The sequence below is a fragment of the Amphimedon queenslandica genome, unplaced genomic scaffold, assembly GCF_000090795.2.
Source record: "Amphimedon queenslandica unplaced genomic scaffold, v1.1 AMPQUscaffold_13450, whole genome shotgun sequence".
NCBI lineage: Eukaryota > Metazoa > Porifera > Demospongiae > Haplosclerida > Niphatidae > Amphimedon > Amphimedon queenslandica.
Window position 1 is genome coordinate 202,835 of NW_003546314.1, and position 17,908 is coordinate 220,742.

General features: G+C 36.5%; 4 protein-coding genes across 4 annotated transcripts in view; 2 read left to right on the plus strand and 2 right to left on the minus strand.

Moving 5' to 3' along the window:
* The window catches only part of LOC105312376 (protein lin-52 homolog), an 11,371-nt gene extending 10,315 nt beyond the window's left edge, over positions 1–1,056 (minus strand). Inside the window, exons 1-2 of the mRNA XM_011404970.2 lie at positions 872–1,056; positions 736–816 (exon numbers count right to left, since the gene is read on the minus strand). Coding sequence (XP_011403272.1) covers positions 736–816; positions 872–965 — 175 coding nt within the window. The 5' untranslated portion in view covers positions 966–1,056. The remainder of the gene's footprint in view (positions 1–735; positions 817–871) is intronic.
* Positions 1,057–1,093: 37 nt separating this feature from the next.
* Positions 1,094–2,429, plus strand: LOC105312386 (BAG family molecular chaperone regulator 3-like). The gene has a single exon (XM_011404985.2). It carries the CDS (start codon positions 1,213–1,215, stop codon positions 2,287–2,289), a length of 1,077 nt encoding a protein of 358 aa, XP_011403287.1. The 5' UTR covers positions 1,094–1,212; the 3' UTR covers positions 2,290–2,429.
* A 1,111-nt stretch (positions 2,430–3,540) lies between these two features.
* Positions 3,541–4,886, plus strand: LOC109581268 (uncharacterized). Its single transcript, XM_019995241.1, has 4 exons — positions 3,541–3,783; positions 3,908–4,057; positions 4,173–4,349; positions 4,416–4,886. Exons 1-4 carry the CDS (start codon positions 3,610–3,612, stop codon positions 4,734–4,736), a joined length of 822 nt encoding a protein of 273 aa, XP_019850800.1. The 5' UTR covers positions 3,541–3,609; the 3' UTR covers positions 4,737–4,886.
* A 1,571-nt stretch (positions 4,887–6,457) lies between these two features.
* Positions 6,458–17,908, minus strand: part of LOC100638129 (uncharacterized) — a 14,714-nt gene continuing 3,263 nt past the window's right edge. Inside the window, exons 4-20 of the mRNA XM_019995242.1 lie at positions 17,721–17,866; positions 16,771–16,860; positions 15,904–16,025; positions 13,752–13,840; positions 13,348–13,418; positions 12,546–12,669; positions 12,242–12,351; positions 11,635–11,781; positions 11,431–11,457; positions 11,248–11,371; positions 10,167–10,211; positions 9,398–9,514; positions 8,557–8,655; positions 8,470–8,493; positions 7,860–7,931; positions 7,491–7,695; positions 6,458–6,769 (exon numbers count right to left, since the gene is read on the minus strand). Of these exons, the coding sequence (XP_019850801.1) occupies positions 6,597–6,769; positions 7,491–7,695; positions 7,860–7,931; positions 8,470–8,493; positions 8,557–8,655; positions 9,398–9,514; positions 10,167–10,211; positions 11,248–11,371; positions 11,431–11,457; positions 11,635–11,781; positions 12,242–12,351; positions 12,546–12,669; positions 13,348–13,418; positions 13,752–13,840; positions 15,904–16,025; positions 16,771–16,860; positions 17,721–17,866 (1,785 nt within the window). The 3' untranslated portion in view covers positions 6,458–6,596. The remainder of the gene's footprint in view (positions 6,770–7,490; positions 7,696–7,859; positions 7,932–8,469; positions 8,494–8,556; positions 8,656–9,397; positions 9,515–10,166; positions 10,212–11,247; positions 11,372–11,430; positions 11,458–11,634; positions 11,782–12,241; positions 12,352–12,545; positions 12,670–13,347; positions 13,419–13,751; positions 13,841–15,903; positions 16,026–16,770; positions 16,861–17,720; positions 17,867–17,908) is intronic.

Consider the following 17,908-nt stretch of genomic DNA (forward strand, 5'->3'; position numbering starts at 1 on the left):
ATCCAGACTGCAGAGTCAAGTTAGTTTATTTTAGTACTAAACTTCCAACAATGACATGCGTAGTCTTATTGTGATGATAATAAATTGTGACCATAATTGACAAAAGGTACCTTATGGCGGATAGGAAAATTGGTCTTTATAGCCTTTAAAATCTAATTTCCTGAGCTCCATTTATCATGAAATTACTCCAGAGGATGCAAAAAGTTACTATGTAACTTTTAGAAACAGTAGTTGTCTAATAGAGCACTCAAAGATTGATATTTTTCATCATAATGATGAATTTTAAAATCCGCCATAAGGTACCTTTTGTCAATTATGGTCACAATTAATGACAACTACTGGTCTGTTGGCATGGCTCTGTACTCTTAACAATAGCTAAGTACATAATGTATAACATGTAGGGGATATTATATGTACATTATACATGTTCTTAATACTGTATAGCTCCAAATTTCCGTCAGTCAAAAATTTTGTCAAAAATCTTAATTTCTTGTTTTCACCAATAAAACTTTCGTCGTTTTTGTTATTAACTCACATACTACTCACATGGAACAAAAATTTTGCCAAGCAAAAATACCTGACAAATTTGACAAAAATTATGACCGACAAAAATTTGGAGCTACACAGTAATAGATTATTGCATGTACTGTACATCTTAAAAGTTTTCGTATCAATACATGACTACCTCTCACATGTGACACTGTTATATATACATACAGATGCATAAGATCAGACCTGTAAGCATCTTTTTATCATCTCTCTCTATCTCTTGGAGCCATTGAGGCACTGATGGGGTGGCAGAGTCCAGTTCACCAACTGTGCACATAAAACGAGTTTTAATTGACATTATTGGATTATACTGAGTGCTTACAACAATTCTGATCAGGCCACATCACTGGTGAATGTGAAATACGCTCATTAGACATCAAATTTTGACTAGGATTTTGTGACTCTTCGTCCTCCATTTTGATTTTAACACGCCCCGTTATTGGGTACGCCCACTTAATTAAAATGGCCTCTTGGATTTGTCTCGAAGACTCTAGAATCAGCTAGACTCTAGAGTCATCTCGAACAGCAGGTTACAGCACTAGAACTTGAAGACCGTATTTGTAGCTTTGAGAACAATCGAGAATTTGAGAGAGAGAGAGAGGGTCAAGAGTGAAGGTTCTAGAATATTATAGAAAGACTTGAGAGTTTGCATAAAAAGCTAACATGACATTGACACAAGTAGATTTAGATTATCCTTATCATTGGAGCAATACTGAAGAGAACTATTACGTACCCCTGCCTCCTAACTGGGAAATGAAAATGGACCTTTTCACTGGCTGGCCTTTCTTTGTCGACCATCCAAACAGACGCACTACTTGGTTGGATCCTCGCTACGACCCAGGAGTTTTACGATCATCAAGAGGGTATCATCCATCAAATCATTGGTGTAATGGGATGCCTAATTCGCATACTATGGGATATCCGTATGCTGATCCTTATTATGCTAATCCATACAGTAGTGATCCCTACCATGTTAGTCCTTTTGGCTATGATACCTTGAGGTCGGGTTACCCATTAAAGAAATCCGGTCCACTCAATCCTCACACTCCCAGACGTGGTAAGAGCCAGCCTTCTGTCGCCACGAAACAAAATATTGAGACTAAACCATCTGTACCTGACAGACACTCATCTCCGCATCCCTCTACCTCCTCTACTCCTCTTTCCCCTCCTCCATCAAGGGATGTACTACGTGCCACCTCTACCTCCCCCTCTTCAGAAAATAAACCCTCTGTAACAGAGCCCATCGTTCCTGCTGTTGCTGTGGAAACGGCAGGTACTGAGTCAGGAGCTGACCCTGTGGTAAAGGACAATGATGCTCCTGCTCCTGCAGAGATGGACAATGTGTCAGAGGTACATGATAATGTGAAAGAAGAAGCGGGTGACAAATCTGATGAAGCAGTAGATAATATGCAAGAAGAAGCGGGCGATGAATCTGACGATGTCACCATGGAAGATGATTCAGTCCTATCAGAAGACGATATAAAAGCAAAGCTTGAACTCATTGATTCTATCTCAGCGGAAGCAACAGCGAATCTCAAGAGTCGAATTGAGAGTTTCCAAGGAACAAGTTCCTCCAAGGAGTACCTCTACATATCGGAGACCTTGCTATCTATTATACTGAAGCTGGACAGTGTATCTACAGATGGTAATGAGAGAATCAGGAATCATAGGAAAGGAACCATTGTTAGCATTCAAGACATGCTAAGAGAACTCGAAGAAAGAGCAAAACTTGATAGCTGATCTCTTATATCAATAAACAGTTATAAACTGATCCATATCATTATGTCATTTATGTGTTAATGTACATTATTTTAGTTAATAATTATTGTTTGTTATTTTTAAAATGTGTTTACAAATTACTTCAGTTAATAATCATACCAGGTTTGTCATACTGTTGCTACGTTGCTATGGAGCTCGGAAATATTTACATAAAGAGAGCAACACGCTTTATCATAGCAACATAGTAGAGATAGAAGGGCTGAGTGGCTCCTTTGGAGTTCGTATAGGCGTTAAATTGAATACATACGTAATACAGTTAGCCTTTGTACCAATAATGTGAGTGAGTAAAAGCATACATCTCCATGCACAGACAAGTATTTCCCCTAAAATAATATCAAGGAAAAGAGCCATTTGGCCCTTACCATAGACAAGGAATGCTTTAATGCTTTAATACTCTCCACACCCTACACTTCACTGGTATTGTATTTTTAAGAAAGTAGAATTTATTATTTGAATTTGCACATGCACACACTAATTGGCTTAATAATAGTAATGACTGGATTGCAATAAAATTGCTCCAAGTGATTTGTCACCCCAAGGCAAATAGGTCAATTACTCAATAAGGATAGAGTAAACAGTCGAACAATGCTTCATCCCACCTACTATATAGTTTTGTAACATGCAATTAGCATACAATAAGAACATGACAAAATCGCTACGCATGACCCCATTCACCATTCAAATCTTTCCCTAAACGAATTCAATTGGAATTTGAACTTGGCTCTAACAGTTCCGCAAGTTCTGCTTCCAAATAAGGAATTAGAATTGTAATTACTGCTAAACCCAGTATATACTGGCGTAAATTCACTTGCTAGACGCTTTTCAACAGTATAAAGCGAAAAGTGACCTCCCTCTTAATTCCCATTAATGCATGAATAGTATGTGAGATATCTATGTGTACATACTTGTGTTACAGCTAGTGTGAGTTTTCAGTCCAGTAAAAGCAATCCCCTGATGATTCATTGTTTTCTAAATGAAAGAAAATTAAGTGTATGTTTATTCTCTGTAGATGTATGTTTACTTGAAAGCTCATGCAATCATCAGTTGAACACTAAAGCCTGTACCACTGCAGACAATATGTATTCCCTTAGGAAAGTAAGGAAACTCCTACCAAGAAAAACAACAGTACATGTAGTATATTTGACTATAATAGTATAATTATGCCTGTGCAGGCACGCCCACGAGACTGTTGCACATAAAAGCGAGTGGAGAAGCCCAAAGGCCAGAAAGCTGTGTTCTGTAGCAAATATAGCAAGGAGCTAACTTCATCCCTCTCTTAACATGTCGGCCCTCTGTTTGGCTTTCCTTACCATTATTGCACTCCTCTCTGAGATCAATGGTCTCCCAACAACTAGCCCCACTAGAAACAGCTCGACAACTACAGCAGTCAACAGAAGTACAAGATCACTATTATCCGGCGACGATAATTTGGTGATCACTGAAGTACAGAACCAAGTAAGTAGCTTAATCACGAGTGTTGAAATGTCCTTTTCAAACCTGTTCTTGATTTTTTTTAGTCATGCATGCTTCAATATTATATTATTTCAGTATTTGCACTATTATCTTTCTTTTCTGATAGTGCTGTCACTACTCTGATACGTGTTGTGAAGGCATTTTGGCAAATCATGCAAAGGAAGTAAAAGCCAAGAATTGCATCAAAAAAAATGATAAACAGCAAGACTTAAAATCTAAAGAGAAGTGCCCAATCCCAAGCAAGATACTGAAAAAGGTAAGTCATCAAATGAGTGCTAATGAATCTGTTCAGTACTAAACCAGATAATCAATTAATTGTAGCAAAATATTTTGTATAACAAAATAAACAACATCTTCATTCCTTTACATAGACCCAAGGAAGAGAACTCTACTGCAGTGTCCTCAACATAATCGACAAAGAAATCGTAACAGATGTGATTCCAAAGTTGGCAGCAACTAACAGCTGCATTGCTTATGATGGAAGCAACAAGGAGATCAGGGAGCCGGCTCACTTTGTAAATACTGTTAGAGCATGGCTGGACAGTATGGTAAGTATTTTAAATTTATTTGTTGCATGCAATATGATTTAATGTTTTTCCTTCCCTTACTTATAGCGTGAGACTCATACAACAGAAAACTGCTGTTTCCAAGCTCACAACATAACCCAAGAGGAAGAAGAAGAGTTTGTTTCAAAATGGATATTCACCATTGACGAAACAATTACAGATCCTGAAGAACGTGCAAGAGCAAAAGCACAACAAAAAGTAGACTGCACTAAGCAATGGAGTGAGGCACTGTACCATTTATCACTATACATGAACACTGTTGAGATGCTAGAATCACTTGGAAGAAGAAAGTCTTGCTTGAGAGGATGCGTTGGCGAAGAGGGCGTTAAATGCGCTAAACATTATCTCTTTGGAACTCAATCAAGCTAAATAATAATTATTATTATATTAATGTTATTATTATTATTACTATTTATTTATGTTTTAAACTATAATCATCAACTCATTGTTAGTCCTCTCTATATATTATATTATATATTTATGCATTTATTACGGCAATGATAATAATTATTACAATGACAACTTAGAAATACCTGCAAACGATAATTGCCTAAGATTTGAGAGAGCTGCCAGGCCAAATATAGTGTGAAAAAATCTGCCCCAACAACAAAGTTGGTAGTTTTATCAGCCACAAGCAGATGCTGTGCTCAACTACCATTCAACCACTAACCCACTAATAATGGTGCATTGACAATCAGGCCAAACCTGCTTGCTGCATAGTGACAGCTCCATCATAATCAGTGCATATAGTGAGAGCCTCAAATAATGCACATGCTAAAGAAAAAGGAATAAGGAACCTTGTGTTGCATAAGGTACCCATGTGTTGCACATGCAAGGTACCCATGTGTTGCACATGCAAGGTACCCATGTTTTGCATAAGGTACCATATGTTTATGGTCATTAGCTAGAGTGCCATGTGGTGGTGACCTCTCACAGGAAGGTTCATAAGATACGACGCCTGGATGGCGTGGCTGTAATCAAGTAATTGCATCAACTATTGGATTGACACATTGTTTTCAAACCCTCTAATGCCATGCATGCATGAACACACACACACACATATGCTGCACAATAATAATATCCTCATGCAACCACATACACAACAGGTGGCTGCTGAGAAGAGGCTGCACGGTCTAGAGTATAGTCACGTTATTAGAATGGGATGTGGGAATATTGGACTGGAGGAATGGTACGTTAGATATTTCGATGTCATGTATTGTTATTTTAGACTACTATGCAAAGCCCATTATCAATACAGTTATTGAGTTAAATAGGTTATATGATCAGTAAGAGCATTAGTGAGACGAATGAGTGAAATATCTAAAAGGATAAAGTATATTAATGATTGAAGATATGTGCACGTACATGTACATACGAACAACTAAAACAAGATACACCTACGAGGAAAGGGCCCGATGCGAGAAAAACAATTTCTTAGCTATGAGCAGCAGCTTTAATTGGAGTCAAGGGCTTCAAGGTAATCAATAGATGAAGTAGTGGCTTCTGAAAGACATAATAAAAATTATGGTCCAAGTAGTGTATAGCAATGTATTGCAATAAACTGGTCAATGCATATCCACTCAATACAGGTGTAGAAGCACAAGCAATGCAGCATTTATATATATTCCTAGTAAGAGAGACTAATGGGGGGACACTTGTAGCAAATGGCAACAAATTGCAAGTACATGTACTGAAGATTAAAGCAAGTCATCCACAGCAAGCAATGCAGAGTCTTTTGTCGCAATTAATAACTTAACAAAACTTCTACCGATTATAAGCATCAGTAATACAGGACAATTAGTAATGCGGCACATGCTTAGACTGTCAACAGTTAGTGTTTAATGATCATTCAGACAATGATCCACCAGTCATTGTTGCATAAACTTACAATGAACACTTTATAATTATGTAATAAAGGAATGCAATCAGTCGCATATCCATACACCTCACTCTTTCATTCAATGCTCTGGCAAATAAACAACTTTGCATATTACGTGCAGTTATGTCACACACACACACACACACACACACACACACACACACACACACACACACACACACACATGTACATGTACATACATACACACATAACAGAGTGTTTCCCTTGGTTAGGAATAAATTAATAATGATTAATTGATAAAACAAAGCCCAAGAGGGTATGAACTATGAAACAGGATAAAAAGAGAACAGAGAATGCTTACTATATATGTATGCATATGTACCACTGTGTCATGCTTGAGTCTCAGCTGCTGCTATTTGAGCAGCTAAAGTGATCCATTGTAGCCCGTCCTGCCTCGAATAAGATAAAACAGCAGGGGTTTTATTGTCTGGCGGCGTTGGAGGATGAAGGACATCATTAGAAGATGAGGAGGAGTTCCTAGCTTTTATAGAGCAAGTTGTAGCTACATGTATAAGGAAAATAAAAAAGTGATAACAGTGGCTTGTGTTAGAGGAATGACTGCTATTCACACACTGATGGAGTTATCACTACTTCATATCATACGATTCCCTTTCTCATCATTGACCTCTAATCATGTGCTCCCTTTACTTATGTATTGAATACACTCTAATATATGTACGTGTAGTATAACACAACAACGCATATCAGAGATGAATATATAAATAGGAATAGAGGGGGAGAGAGAGGGGGGCAGAGAGGGAGAGGGAGAGGCAGAGAGAGAGAGGGAGAGAAAGGAAGGAAGACAAACCACAAACAGACAGACAGATGCTACTTGACATATACGTAAACACAGTAGCCACAGTAACCAGGATAAGGAGAGAGAGAGTGGTGTGATGTGAGAGAGAGAGGCATAAATCACTCAATAGTAATGAGCCTCATAAATACATAAAGAAGTATTTTAAGACAACAGACTACTGTCCCATTACAAAGGAATGGAGAAAGCGACAGGAATGACTGGGCAGACGGCTCATCGTTACACTAGTTGTTAGGGACACAGCTTTAGTATGCAATCTTCAATCAACCTCTCGTTACTCTTACACACACCATAGTATCATTGGACACACACTCAACCACTAATAGCAAACTAATAGTTACAAACACACACACACACACATGTACAAACAGATGCCCACATAATTATTATTGAAATGGAGAATACTCACATAAAAAGCTATGTGATGGACTGCTTGGTAGACTTTTGTAAAATTCATTGAATTCAACCCAAAACTGGACAAGATGAGAAAAGACGGTTGCTTTGGATCTTGAGACAAGTTCTTTAAGGGCTTCAAACTTTTCCTCGTTTGGAGATTCGGCAAAAGACAAAGCAGCATCAGTCAGTGTGGTAGCTAAATCATTACTGATAGCAATCTAAGAGAAGAGAGGGAGGGAGAGAGAGAGGGGGGGGAGGGAGAAAGAAAGGAGAAAGGGAGAGAGAGGAGGGGAAGAGAGATAAGGAAGTAAAATAAAAAAAGAGGAGAGGAGGAAGAGAAACAACAACAGTATAAATTTAGAATATTAGAAAAGATGATTACCTTGACCCAAGGTGGTGAAGAGGTATCAAGAAAACGATTAGCAAGAGCAACAAACTTCTTTGACAAAAAATACTACAAAACACAAACCCACAAATTACTACAAGCAAGAGTGAATAAGCAACCTCAGAGTAAAAAGATCAACTGAAAAAACCACTCAATTACACGAATGGGTAGGCCTCAACCACCTCACATATATAACATTACACACACAAAGCATTGTTCCAATGATTGACATAATGATGAGAATAGACAAACTGACTTAACCAAACATCCCTTCAAGGCTCATTCCTACTCTGCATATCATCACTAAACTCTCTCACGCCATTCAGCAGTACAGACAGCATGCATTATCAGGGATTGTGACATACAGTATAGAGTTACACAAAGCATTGTTTCAGTCTCCACCAGTAGTGGATGACAAAACTAAACAATTACATATACACACACACACATGCCATTTAATATGTATATACATTCATATCAATGACAGACACAGACACACACACCCAAATAATTTGGTATACATGAAACAGACACATACACATTACATGCCATTGTACATATGATAATTTTGATACCATCAATCATCTCATCATAATATTACACTAACCAGATCAGATCCACTGACTACACTCTGTGAATGAAAAATAAAATAAATAAAATCATGTGCGTGTACGTATGCCACAATGAATAGTACTTGAAAAATGTGGATTTCCATCCAATATTGAGCACTATTGAATAAAAGGGCTGGGCAATCCATCGGTCCTCTTTCAAGAAGAAAACGTTCAAATGCTTTCTAAAGAAGAGAGAAAGAGGGAGAGAGTGCAATAAGACAAAAAAGTGAGAGAGGGATGAAAAGTCATTTGTAAATAGATTAAGGAAGGAAGGAAGCTAGGAGGACTAGACCGAGACAAATGAAATATCTGAAATAGCTTTACCAGCCAACTATATATACATAAGAAAGTTGGTGTTTATGTAACATAAAGTGTTAGAATTTACAAGACCAATATGCACATTGTTACATTAACAAGGTCAATCAAGCCAGCTGCTACTATCATGACATGATGCACATGTACTATAAAGTGCATGTTGTGTGTGTGTAAATTTCCTTTATAATAAACCAATGGCCACTAAGTAGCATAGTCTTGCTCTATCAATCATGGCAGGAATGAAGACTGTCCATAAACATCACAAAGATTAGCATAACTGTCTAATAACATGCTCTATTGGGTATGATCAGGCATGTAGAGCTTGTGTTGTAGCCCAATGTGAATGATATAAAGAGCCAAGTTAAAAAATCTATTCATTCAACTTTCAAATTGGATGTACAGTACAGAGAATGCCGAGGAGTCAGAGTGCATCCTCTTAACAAACAAACAAACAAATTGCTTTCGTTATTGTCATGGAAAAAATGTATCATTCAAGGAAATAAAAGTGGGAGAGAAGTAGATACAATTATAAAACAATGAAAAGATCAAATTTGTCATACACACACACAGACACGCACACACACAGACATGAGCATATAACATACGTACCAGTTTCTTTGTCTTCTCCTTAATGTTGTTCTCAAGGAAATGATAAAGCTTCTTCTCAACGTGATTGAGCTCCTTAAATGACATGCAATCCTCTTCAAGAAAAGAATGCATCAGTATCTACAAACAATACACACACAGTGACTCACAGTACAAACTATACTATCAACCAATGTGACAGTCAATGGACACATCATGTACACTGTACTTATATACACCTTCATCACTGAATAATCACCCATGGATCTGTTTTCTACCTTTAATTTGCGCACGGGCTTCTATTTGTAGCTTTCTACTTCCTTAATGCAAGTAGACTCTCGGTAACTTCAAGCTTTTATATTCTGTTCCGGGAGGAAGGCTTCAATTCTCTCTAATCATTTATGCTACCACACAAAGTTATCATTAAATTAGAGCACTTGACACGTACATATTGAGGAGCATGTAAACACTCTCATGCCATACATCATAACTCACTCACTCACATTCTCAAGGTAATTAGTAATGCTAGAGATAAGGATAGGAAGAGAGGGAGAGAGAGAGAGAGGCTGGAATACACTAGTAGAGCGTGTGACAAGTATCTTCTGATTAATGAGCAAAAAAATGCGTGGCAAGTATGTCAGAAAAGAATTAGTATCGGTATCTATGGAGAATGAGTGTACCTATGTAAACTACAACCACTTTAAGATATTGACTGGTATGCACACAGCGGAGCTTAACCACTACATGTTTCCTATTTTAGTAAAGCCATGACATTCCGTGAATATTATCTTACCATGTCTGGAGTAGGTCGACTAGACTGGACAGAGCTATTGAGTATCTATGATAAGGAGAGGGGGAGGGAGAGTAGGGGTGAGGGACAAAGGGAGGGGGAGAGGGAAATTAGTGAGAGATACGTCCAGAGAGAATTAATATGCTGCCCGCTGTCAACAAAAGGATATAATTATTTCGAATGATGACAATGACTTTAGATTCTTAATATAAGATTAATGATATGAGATAATGAAGAGAGGGCATGAAGTAGTACATGAATAGATAAAAGAGTACATTAAACAGCAGACATACAAAGAAGGATGTTGACATAAAAATCTACACCTCTACACACTAATGCATTATTGTACCCAGCAAAGGGTAGCACTCCAAGGTCACTGATTATTATTAAATTAGTGGCTTTTCTACAGAAAACTACTATTATGATTATTATTATAATTTTTATTATATTATTATTATATTACTATACTACCAAGAGTAGACGATACTATTCAATTTGATTTCGGTAAAACAATTAATATCCTTTCGTACCAGCGCTTTCTAAAAAAGTGGACAAGCATAAACATTAAACAACCAGTTCATGGCATTTGGAGCAAATTTAAAAATTCATTAAAAATCAGTTTTTGATCAAAATCAGCTCACATTTTCTACACAACATAAGAACATGTATAATGTATCAGAAAAAATTATAAAATGGGGAATTCTCTCATAGACATTTTTTGACAAAATTTGACTAAATACCAAAGACACCTTTGGTCTTTGGCCTGATTTTTGAGCCACTTTAAATAAAAATTTATTAAAAATCTAAACTTTATTTTAGATCAGCTCAAATTTTCTACGTAACATTAGTACATATGTATATGTACCAGAAGAAATTATAAAAATTGAGAATTCCCTCTTTTAGTCATAATACTCTCTAGAATAAAAAACTAAGCCCTAAACCCAACCTTGGGGACTCCTAACATAACTAGGGGACTCCTAACTACATTAGGAGATTGCTGCTTTGGCATTTCATTTCATTTCTACTTTTACTAATACCCATAATCTTATCTTCATATTAGAAATAACTTAAAATATTCACTTACTCTTAGGAAGTCAACAAGATCATCGGAAAAACTCTCAAAACTGCTCGACTGCAGTTCACGTAAAACGGGTGATGGTGGTCGCCTTGGGAGAGGTTTCTTTAAAGTCTTTGGGAGAGTTAGTGGCCTGTGTGCAAGCATGTGTATAAAATGAGAGCATAATGTTACGCACCATTGAGCACTTACACTTTAGAATGAGGAGATAAGAAATCGCTATAAGAAAAAGATATAAAAGAACATGGTATCATATTCTTTCCACTAATTGAGAGTGGAATAAGGAAGAGATCACTTCATGTTTAATCTAATTATTTCTCTCTCCCTTTCTCCCTCCCTCTCCCTCTCTCCCTCTCTCTCTCCTTCCCTCTCTCTCTCCCTCCCTCCTCTCTCTACCGATAGATCTTCTTTGCGTGATAGTTCTTGCATCCTTTGGGTACCTTCTGATGAAGCAGAATAGCCAGCCAAACCTCAAACGAGACAATCTCTTGAGAACCAGCTCCATAGCTATCTTCAAGGTAAGACTTAAAATCCTCAACTGCCCTGTAATAACAATTGATAAAAAACAAACTAATATCCACAGACACACATTATGCATGTACAATACTGTACATACATAAGAACACATAATAATCTGAAGCCATTACGCTGTATTGGTCAGCGATTAGTAATAAATAAGTATATTTTGGCAAAACAGAGTCAAACAATGCGAGCTTCACCCAACAACACATGAACTGGCATTTGATGATATATGCACATAAAACTGTAAACAGCATCCCCCGCTACTACCAAGTGTACGCATTGTGCAAGCATTCATACACAGCTGGTAAAATAATGATAATAACTATAGTACACATTATACGTTAGCCTGTAACATTATAGTTCTATGAGTTAATGTTTCTGTGCCTTGATAACGTTCCTATGGCAATAATGTGTACATGTAGCTTAATTTAGTAGGGGAAGGTATAGTAATACTAAAGTGAAGCTAAAGTGAAGCACATACTGAGGAGTAGGGAAGGCACCCAATGGAGTTCCACCAAGATCAGACATACTGAGAGTCACCTCCGGCCTACAAATGAACCTCCTGCCCCTTGAGATATTCCTTGATACAAACTGAGGGAGGAAGGGAGAGATAAATAATGACAAAACAGAACAATTAAATTATTAATAAAAATTACTGAAAAGGAAGAAAATTATAAACATGGCCAAGGGGAAATAAGCAGGACTGATAACAAAAACAAGAAGAAGATGTGATAATAATCATCATGATGAAAGTGAAAGTGAGCAGATATGGTTATCATTATTACCTGCTTCTTATTGTGACAAGGAGATGATGAGTTGGGCTCATTATCATCATTATCAAGGAGAGGGTCAGGTGAAGGGAACATTGACTGAGGTAACAGCTTCCATTGGACACGAGGAGGGAAGCACCTGGTGAGATAAGGAATGATGATGATGATGAGAGAGAGAGAGAGAGAGAGAGAGAGAGATGTAGCATAAATAAAATATAAATACAGTGGGGGTCAGTCCACTGACTATAAGTCTAAATGGAGTCAATTTTCAATTCAGTTCAATTACATTACCTCAATTACAATAATAATAATAATACTCACAGCAAATAAATGAAATAACAAAAAGTCAATTAAATTTATCATAGAAATATCAATTTTATTATTTGATTACCATGCACCCACACTCATAGTAAATACAAATGCTACGTGTGACGTACAATGTGTCTCAGTACTCAAGTAATCAGTGAGACAAGAGGGAAATGAGATACAGTTTCCCTTGTTAGTAAAAGCATAGTGACATCATTCATTAGCTTGTACAATACATGAATGAGTATCAAAATAATAATATCATTAAATTCATAAAGAGGCAAAGGCAGTGAGAGAGAGGGAGAGGGATGGAGGGGGAGAAAGAGAGGGAGGGAGGGAGAGAGGGAGGGGTGGAACGTAGCAAATCTACATACAAGAAAATAGCTAAAGGGATGAAAGAGTGACAATTACATGTATAACAATTAAGCCTGTATAACCGCCATAGATATACATGTACATAAGAATGTACACTTTTTATTAACATGAGAACATGTTACCGTTAATGCTATACCTGCAGTAAGACTCATAGTCATTATGCATGTACGTTGTCCACTTTCTCCTTAAACTGAACATCATTTTATCCTAAGAGGAAAAAACAGAACTGAAACTCAATAGGAGAGGAAGGGAGTGGACCAAAGACTTAAAAGGAATGGGAACTACGAGTAAATAAAAGAGATTCTGTTGATGAGTTTCTACTGATACTATACTGGATATCATTACCAATCAATTAAATAAATATTTGTGGAGCGCTCTAAAAAAACATTCCCACGGGTAGAAATGATACTAAAATGCTAGGAGGGACATTTGATGTATTGAATTTCCTTAGTAATGATATACTAGGAATAGAACCACTGCACTTTTGTATAAATAAAAATATATCAAATGACACATAGAATAAGATTAAATCAGACTCACTCTGATATCAGTCAGTGATTTGTTGATATCATCATCAGGTTTTAGCTCAAGGAGACTTGAGAGTCCTAACTTCTTAACAACCTCACTACCTACAGCATTAACATACAGACACATTCATTTACATACATCATTATGAATGAACAGGCCCACATGCATATGCATACACCCCATATGGGTACATGTATGTTATTCACATTGACATCCATTGTTACTGTTAGGATGATTTACACATAAGGACAGAGCCAAGATTCACAAAATAAAATAACGAAGCAGAAGAAATGAAGTCACACACCGTTAATAATAATAGCCTTAAGCAATCGACACAATAGAGACTAGATATGTGTATAGGCTTGCATAGACTGGCAGTGAAGAAATTGAGACATACTCCATTGATGACCTTAGTATATATATAGACTAGGAGTGAACAGTGGGCACACAGCCACACACACACACACACACACACACACACAATAATAGGACTAGTAACAATACACACACACACTCAACGAGCTAGTATAAACAGAGGAGTATGCAACATGCTTGGAGGATAAAGTGTAAATAAACAAATGTACATGTTCGTGCAGCCCCACACACTCGCATACACACAAACTTCCGACTATTGAGACATTTGCCAGTGACTAAAAATTATAATAATAAAGTATTTTACCTAAGGCTAAGGCATAGCTAGAGTAAATGAAGGCATGCACAGGCTGAGGTAATCAGTCTGGCATTGATACATATTGTATTTCACCACTCACTCACTCACTACTCTACTCTCACATTTTATCCTTATATATACATAATATACATGTACATGTACACATACATGTACATATACATGTAGTATTGACTTCTGGTAGTATGTACTTATTGAATTGATTCTGTGAATTATAATTATTATGGTCATTATCATATTACTAATAATTATTATAAACGTTACACATGTGCATATCAAAACAACATAGAGTCATTGTTATTTTAATACTATAGAACACTGAGCAATTAATTCATTATTTCTACTGGTATGTGCTGTGTAGAAATGGCGAGAGTTTTATTATGACAGCCATACGTATATCAGTGAATCTGTTAAAATGCTTGAAACAGGTGTAGAAATCCAGGCACTACAAATAGGACGTCCAAGCATTCAAGCAATGTAATAAGTTTAATTGATGTAACAAAAAAGACAAACAACCTCAGGAAACTGCTCAATATATTTAACATGTACATAAATAAATATATTTGCCCAAACAAAAACACGTACATAAATATTGTTCATATCCTAGAATTTTAAACGTTTAATTCAGTGAAGGGAGAGAGAGATACATTAATGTATGCCTTAATTCGAACTGATTAAAAGTGTTTCCTGTGTTGCAACAAAAACATTGTCTTGGTTATGTGTGACTACAATTATGAGGTCCAGTGGTCCGATGAGTGTATCGATCAGGTCATTACAATTAACAAGAAGGGAATGAGGATGTACCAAATTAATGTCAGACGCCCAATTCCACTAATACGATGATCATCATTATCAATATTAGGATATACTTATTAGCACATAAGGGCTCTCAGCCAAGTGAGACATGTGGACATATAAACTATAAAGGCTATCCAGATTCCAGACACTGCATGTATATGTGAAGAAAATTGACCTAGGACAAACACTTATTAACCATGGCATTACACTCATTAATGATGGGGTTACCCTCATTCGGGTCATTCCAACAGAATGTCAAAACATAGCGGCATCCCCCAGATGTCAAGAGTCTCTGTAAACGCCCATACATGTACATGTATATAGATGTATGTACATGTACATGTATATATGTACATGTACATGTACAACTGAAGAATATTTGATCAGAATTACAGCAGAGCCTCTGTGGACACTTTTGTAAAGTCGCTCTGTTATACAGAGGTGTCCTTTTACATGGATACAGTAAGGAATGTAATTGGTACACTAGGTGCTGCCTGTTAATTGGAGGCGTTTGCTACAAACTTTTTGCTACATGTAAATGGAACAAAAAACACTGTAGAGTATAAATACAATATCATTAATGTACACATACATGTAATGTTAAATTTTAACCCCCGCACACACACACACACACACTGGAGTAGTGAATTCATTGTGTTTATAGTATCAGTTACTCACTATACTTCCCCAGGCATGCGCTGATGGACCTCTTCTTCAGTTCAAAGTGTGTCTCTTGTTCTAATACGTGACCAATGTCTTCCCACACGTGATACTGGATCACTTCAGTATCAGCTGCTTCTCTAGTAGTAGTAGTAATAATAATAATGATGGTGATGATGTTATCTATTTCAATCCTAATATGTTCTATTTTTATTTATTTTTATCTTAACTCAACTCTACTCAACCTAACCTGTTTTATTGTTCATTTTTAAATATATAATAATAATAATGATAATAATAACAATAATAATAATGATGAATATGGTATACCACAATTAAGACACGTAATGGAATGACACAGACTAAATAATGATTGAGTACTTAGATTTTAAACAATGCTGTCATTTCAAATGACTGTTGAGCAGATAAGCATGAATTAATTGACAACACTCAAATCTTAAAAATACAAATAATTAATATTATTATTACTAATTTAATTGCATAGCCCAGAGTAATTGAATTTTATCTCCTCATCTTAGCACAAACAAGTGTGAATAGCTCAAATTAAAGTGACAGGATTTCTGCCAGTGGCAGGATTCCAAAGAATGTTCATCAAAGGGATCACATCTGAGTACTCGTTGCCTTATATGGGCAAATCTTTTGATGTTTTTCTAGCAGTAAAAACTAATCACTGAATTCTTGAAATTCTTCATTTGAAAATTTGCAATCATTCTTAATTGCTTATTGGAAAAACGCTAATTTATACGTGAAGAAAATGGACCTGAAACATACATTATTTTATACTGAAAATAAGCTATCTTTTTAAACCATTCTTTAGTGTCAGTACATTATTATTATTATTGATGCAGTGGATTATTGACGAACCTGTGAAGGTGGTCCAAGAATGGGTAACCAACTTTATTTTCAAGTAACAGAGTCAGGCCAACAAAATCAACATCGCTAGCATTCAGAGACCTACAAGATGCAGAATAAAAATAATTTAAAAACATACCACAATGCTTTTGAATTTTTAAATGTTAAAAAATCATAGATTGAGTAGTTTATATAGAGCTCCTTTTTTAAAAATTACATTCTAATTCACAAAAATTACAACATATAAAACTTTACAAAGACAAAAGGCATCTTAACATAAAGCACCAATTAATAAAATGACATTATTAATAACAATAATAATTAGCCTTGCGTAGCCAGGCTCCACCCCTTTTTGACACTGCCCCAACGTCAGGAGTCTGGCCACACAAGACTAAATAATAATGAGTCCATTAGAAACATTACTCATAATAATACTCCAATTAGGAGACAAACAAGTAGACACATGATGTATAGGTATAGTATTCCAGGTACATAATAAGTGCCCACGCTACATGTATTGCCCTTTACAATACATGTACATGTACATGTAACACATGTCGGTCATCAAAAAGCGATCAAATATGACAGCGTGTAAACATTAAAAATGCAATTTTAAATTTCCCTAATGGTTCGTAGTACATGCAGCAGCTGTCTACAAATGAATGCTCGACCTTTGAGTAGTAGCTATAAAAGACGGTCAGTAGCATAAGGTCATTAGGTGACCGATAAAGAGACAAAGGGCACAATGAAACATTATAAATTAGTAACAGAAGGATGAAATATGAGATAATGTCATTTTTCACACGCTGTAGTACTAGCATAAAGACATATGACAGGAAATATCAAGCATACATACACACATGCAATCAATGCGAGTGCATCGATTGTAAGGAATGGCATATTTCCAGGTGGACAAAAGAGGAGTGAGAAAGGTGGGAGAGATTATCAAAAGAAAGAGAGACCTTTCATGTGTACAATGATTGCTAGGGCAGAGATAGGATGCTGAGCGTAGCCACCAGTAATCAGCTAGTCTTTGTAACAGCTGAGAGAGAACATACTCGACCCATTTGATCTTTGATAAAGGACCACAATACATGGGAAACAATGGCTAGAAAGAGAGAGAGGAAGGGAGGGAGAGAGAGAGGGGGGG